The sequence below is a fragment of the Carya illinoinensis genome, chromosome 11, assembly GCF_018687715.1.
Source record: "Carya illinoinensis cultivar Pawnee chromosome 11, C.illinoinensisPawnee_v1, whole genome shotgun sequence".
Taxonomy (NCBI): domain Eukaryota; kingdom Viridiplantae; phylum Streptophyta; class Magnoliopsida; order Fagales; family Juglandaceae; genus Carya; species Carya illinoinensis.
This window is the reverse complement of record NC_056762.1, coordinates 31,370,879-31,376,768: the sequence shown is the minus strand read 5'-3', so window position 1 is coordinate 31,376,768 and position 5,890 is coordinate 31,370,879. Positions and strand designations below refer to the sequence as shown.

The window sequence follows — 5,890 nt, the reverse complement described above, 5'->3', positions numbered from 1 at the left end:
ATGTGGCACATTATCAGTGTATGAAATTTCTTTGTGTCTATAATGTTTTTTTTTTCTTTTCTTATTAATGTTCTTGATAACTTTGATTGCAGCATTTCAGCATTTTTTTTTTTTTTTTTTTGCTTGGATCACAGAAACTACCAAGCACCTAGCTAGCTTAATCCCCCATGAATTGAATTATATTTCCCCTGCCTAAATTGGCAATTGCCTGTTTAAAATTTGACTAAAATTAGAGTTTTTTTTTTGGTTAAAGTCAAAATTAATAGAGATATTAATTTACATTAGACAAGTCATCTTAAAGTCTAAATAATAATATAATACTATATATTTTAATAATAATTTTTTAATTTATTTTTTAATATTTTATAAATACACTCCATATATTAATTAATAATTTAATTTTTACTTAAAATTATTGTCTCCCAACTATTTTTTTTTTCTCAACCTAATTATCTAACAAATACATTTTGCCAACCCTTCTCACATCCAATAATCACAAATACAATTTTTGCCAACATTTTTTTTTACCAAACATTAACATTTACAATTTTATGAAACCCACGAACACATAAAATATTTGATGTGAGAGAAAAGGAAGAGAAAAAAAATATAAGAGAAATGAGAATTGAAAAACGAGGGAAGGAAGAGAATGTTGGGAATAATTGTAGTCATAAAATATTATTTTGAAGATAAATAGTGACCGGTCAAATTTGAAAAAATATATGAAATTACTATTGCTCAAAAGTTAAGACATAGAGATTTGGCTATTCCAATACAGACTACTAGACTTTGGGCATAGTTAGCTTTTAATTTGACTAGCATGCCGTGCTCTAACAAGGAATTTTAACCTATTCATGTAGTTGGTGTGTAAATCACACAAGATTATGTTTATAAAAAATTTAAAATTTAAAATTTTATTATAAATCAAGTATTTTCATGTAAATAGTATGGAGGGTGCGCTTTAGCCACTTGCTTACCATTAAGATTAAGATTTAGCCCCCTTGCAATGAGTTGCAGCCAACTCTGTTTTTGGTTGTATATCTCCTAATTTACTTTCTAGGTATTTGTTGTTTCTTGATAGTAAAAAGGATCCAACTTAACCTTGTAATTTATTACTTATTATTTATAATCTATGCAAGCTTGATTAGAGATTAAAAAAAATAGATTTAGATATAGGGTGGTGCAAGAGTCACCAACAGTTGGTACTGATTCTACTAAATTCGGTACCGACAGTGTAATTTTTATTTTCTTTTTTCAAAGTACTTTATGTGTTTTTTAATACAAACAAATAAAAAATACGATACTAAAATAGAAATAAATACAAATTCTTGAAAAAAAGAGAAAATCGGTACACTATTGGTGAGAATAGTCGGTGGGACTATCATTTTCCCACACACCAAAGCTCTTTTACCTTTTTTTTCCTTTTTCTCATAATAAGTATATACTGTATGGATGATAAGTAAAACAACTTAATTAGTTTAGTAAGAATAAATTAAAATAAGAAATAAAGAAAATATTTCTTTTTAAATATATAAAGTGTGAAGTGTAGGATGATGAATAACATCCCTTTGAAACAAATGCACAATGACTTGGTTTGGTTTGATACATATCTCATCTAATCATTATAACTTGCTCAAATTTTCATACAAAATATAATAAACAATTCAAATTTTTCAAATTTCAAAACAAAAATAATATTAAAAATTTATTTTTTAATAATATTTTTTTTAATTTTTAATTTTCATTTCATCTCATCTTATCTCATTACATCATTGCAACTTTTTTAAATTCTCAGAGAAAATATAATAAACAATATTTCAATATTTTCAAATCACAAAACTATAAAAATATTAAAAAAATAATATTTTAACAATATTTTATTTAATTTTTAATTTTTATATGAAACATCTCATCACATCTTACTTTCCAAACCGTATTTTTTAACTAGAGTAGTCCGATAAGTATAAAAAGAAATTCTTTTTTTCATTATTTTTTTATATCCTTAAACATTTCCTTTTTAAAAGAAATTATAACATTATTTAAAAATATCTTCCTAATTATTAAAATAATTCAAAAAAATATCGAGACGCAACTATCGGTAAGAGTAGCCTTTTCTATCACTATAACATTAATGTATATTAAAAACATAATGGAAATATTCAAAATTTGACTTAGCTCACTTCCCCATATGTATAAGATTACTGAATGACGTAATATGTGATTCTCTTCGATCGATGATCATTAATTAATTGGTTTAAATATTGACTTTTTTTTTTTTCTTCCAGGTTTAAATATTGACTTGTCTATCTGACTCTTTTTTATTTTTTCCATAATCTTGTTTGTTTAATTTGCCCTTACTTGTACGTAAATAATGGGAGGCGTATTCCTCAGCAACAACCTTAAAATAAAAGCTTCGCCGGTCGTAGTAATCAACCGAAAAAGGTCAAACAACATGCGATGCCGGTCATACTCCCGATGCTATGATATCAAACACCACGGGGCCAGGCCAGGACACGTGCACTATAAAAATGAGGAAGTTCGGAAATTAAACCAAAAAATCATCCCGAGTTCAAACTTTTATGAAACCTAGGAGACGTACCTAGCCTGCTTTATATTTCGCCTACAAACGTTCATCAAAAGCTTATAAGATCGATACAGCTCCGGCCAATATTCTAACAATAATGGGCGCCATGCTAGTTGATGTCGACGTTCTTGTTCAGATACTTGTGGCGTTTCTTTGTTTTCTCCCTCTCTGCCTGATCTGGAGTTGGAAGAGAACAACTCCGGTCACGAACTGGACTCTTGTTGGAATGCTGCCTGGGCTTCTTTCCAAATTATCGGATATCCATGAATACGCAACCCAGGTTCTGAAACAAAATGGTGGGACTTTTGAGTTCAAAGGGCCATGGTTTGCTAACATGGACTTTTTGGTCACTTGTGATCCCATGAACGTGCGATATATATCGGCAAAAAACTTCGCCAACTACCCTAAGGGACCTGAGTTCAAGAAGCTTTTTGAGCCTTTTGGAGATGGGGTTCTCAACTCTGACTCGGAGTCGTGGAAATCCTACAGAAAGTTGATTCAGTCGCTCATTAAACACAGGAAGTTTCAGCTGTTTCAAGAGAGATCTATGCGGCAAAAGGTATCGCAAGGTCTGTTCCCTATTCTTGAGCATGTGTCGAGACAAGGAACTGTGGTTGACTTGCAAGATGTTTTTCAGCGGTTCACCTTCGATAATACCTGCCTTTTGGTGATGGGTTTCGATCCAAAGTGCCTCTCCGTTGAATTACCGGAAATTGATTACAGAACGGCATTTGACGGAGTAGAGGAGGCCATATTTTACCGACATATTGTGCCAGAAAGCATTTGGAAGTTGCAGAAATGGCTTAACATAGGAGAAGAGGGTAAGCTGAGAAGAGCCACGGAGATCTTGGATCGTTTCTTGTACCAGCGCATTTCATCAAAGAAAGGAGAATTTCTGAGACGCAGAACGTCCCAAATGGAGCAAGTTGAGGATGAGAAGTACGAGGACTTCGATTTACTAACAGCTTGCATGGCAGAACAAGAAGAAGAAGCGAAAGGAGAAGTAGCACAGACGGACGATTATATAAGATCTGACAGATATCTAAGAGACATTGCATTCAATTTCATGGCAGCTGGGAAAGACACTGTAAACGCAGGTCTCACATGGCTTTTCTGGCTTATTGCCACACACCCGTCAGTAGAAGAAAAGATACTAGAAGAGATCAAAGCAAATTTGCAGGCCAAAGAAGACGGAAAGTGGAGGCTTTTCAGCATACATGAGCAAAGCAAACTAGTTTATCTCCATGCTGCCATCTGCGAGGCTCTTCGGCTATACCCATCAGTACCTTTCAATCACAGAGTTTCCGTTGAACCAGACATTCTTCCGAGCGGCCACCGCGTTGCTGCGAACACGAAGATAATGGTGTCACTTTATTCAATGGGAAGTATGGAAGGGATATGGGGAGATGATTGCTTGGAGTTCAAACCCGAGAGATGGATTTCTGAGAAAGAAGGAATAGTGCACATACCCTCTTACAAATTCATTGCATTCAACACAGGACCTAGGAGCTGCTTGGGTCAAGACCTAACTTTCTTTCAGATGAAGACTATTGTTCCTGCAATTCTTTGGAATTATCGTATTCAAGTGGTTGAAGGACATCCTATTTCTCCATGTCTTTCTGTCATGCTGCATATGAAACATGGCTTGAAGGTCAGGGTTTCCAAGAGATCATGATCAAGTACGTATGTACGTACTAGTGTTTGATCATGAGGACGGCGAATATTATTATTATTAACAATAAGAGCTAGTACTAGTGTGTAATATTCCCTCGATCCACCGAGTCTTTGTAATAGAGATTATAAATTATGAATAAATAAAAAATTGTCGTATGAGCAGCAATTAGTAATATTAATTTGTCATTCATTAAGATTATTTTACATGCAAAATTATACATGATATATCCGTCTCAAATAGTCTAGGATATATAATGTTGTTGGTAGCAACGTGTTCCTCTATTTTTATTGAGAATAAAGGATACAAATTCATCTTCGATGCTCACAGCTGCACCAAATTAAATATTACAGCATACATTCTGTTATAGTTTGTTACGTGAGCTGGAATTAGCATGCATTATTTCATTTATTTTATTCCTTTGTAAATGTGATATATAAGTGACTGATTACCTTGTAAAATGGAAGGTACATGAATGAAATGAACTTTTCTTCAACCTTCGTATCCTCTGTTTTCTACCTCATCTGTGCCATACTCAATATGGTACCAGAGCAATGAGTGAAACCCCTCCTCATTCCGATTCTGAACCTGAACCCGCACCAGATATGGCTTCCAATCCTGCGACCAACCCCCACCATCCCGCTAGTCCATACTATATTCAACCCGGCGAAGGAGCCTCTTCTCCCCTTGTTCCAGATCTGTTAACTACAGAAAACTATGTGAGCTGGGCTCGCACCATGAGACGTGCTCTCAACATCAAAAATAAACTAGGCTTTCTCGATGGCTCAATCCCCAAGCCCACAACTGCTTCTGATCCTCTTCTTGCCCCATGGGAACGCTGCAATGACATGATCCTCGCCTGGCTCCAACACTCTGTTAGTTCAGACCTTCAGTCAAGCATTGCATATGCAGACACCGCCGCCAATGTTTGGAAAGACCTTCGTGACAGCTTTTCCATCCAAAATGCTCATCACATTTTTCAATTAACCAAATCAATCTCATCACTGATTCAAGACACCGATTCAGTGAGCCAGTACTACAACAAACTTAAATGCCTTTGGGACGAGCTGGAAGTCTATGAACGAACCAGCACCTTCGTGTACCTGTGGTTCTCTCAAAACCTTGCTGGACAACACTCATCGACACAAGGTAATGCAATTTTTAATGGGATTAAGTGACTCTTACGATTCTATTCGTGCTCAGATCTTACTTCAAGACCCCTTGCCTTCGTTGAATTGAGTCACTTCTCTGGTTCAACAAGAGGAACGCCGAAGACAGCTACATGCCATTCCGACACCTCTTGCCATGGTTGCTAGAGTTCCTGACCAACGCCAATCTTCACGAAAGGAACGATTATTCTATTCCCATTGTAACATTCAAGGTCACTCTCTCCAGCGGTGTTCTAAAGCAAATCCCAATCTACCGGTCTGTGCTCATTGCTGCATCCCAGGACATACTAAAGAAAAATGCTATAAGCTTCACGGATTCCCATCTGGAGACAAAGCCAATCTCAGATACAAATCTTCAGCAAGTCAAGCTTCGCTCGAGCACGACCAGATCATCAATGGATCGCCTATTACTCAAGAACAGTACAGCCACCTCCTTGCTTTGCTCAACCAAACTTCCTTTAAATC

General features: G+C 35.5%; 1 protein-coding gene across 1 annotated transcript; it reads left to right on the top strand.

Moving 5' to 3' along the window:
• Positions 1-2,574: 2,574 nt before the first annotated feature.
• On the top strand, positions 2,575-4,374 carry LOC122282784 (alkane hydroxylase MAH1-like). The gene has a single exon (XM_043094803.1). It carries the CDS (start codon positions 2,682-2,684, stop codon positions 4,257-4,259), a length of 1,578 nt encoding a protein of 525 aa, XP_042950737.1. The 5' UTR covers positions 2,575-2,681; the 3' UTR covers positions 4,260-4,374.
• Positions 4,375-5,890: the final 1,516 nt, after the last annotated feature.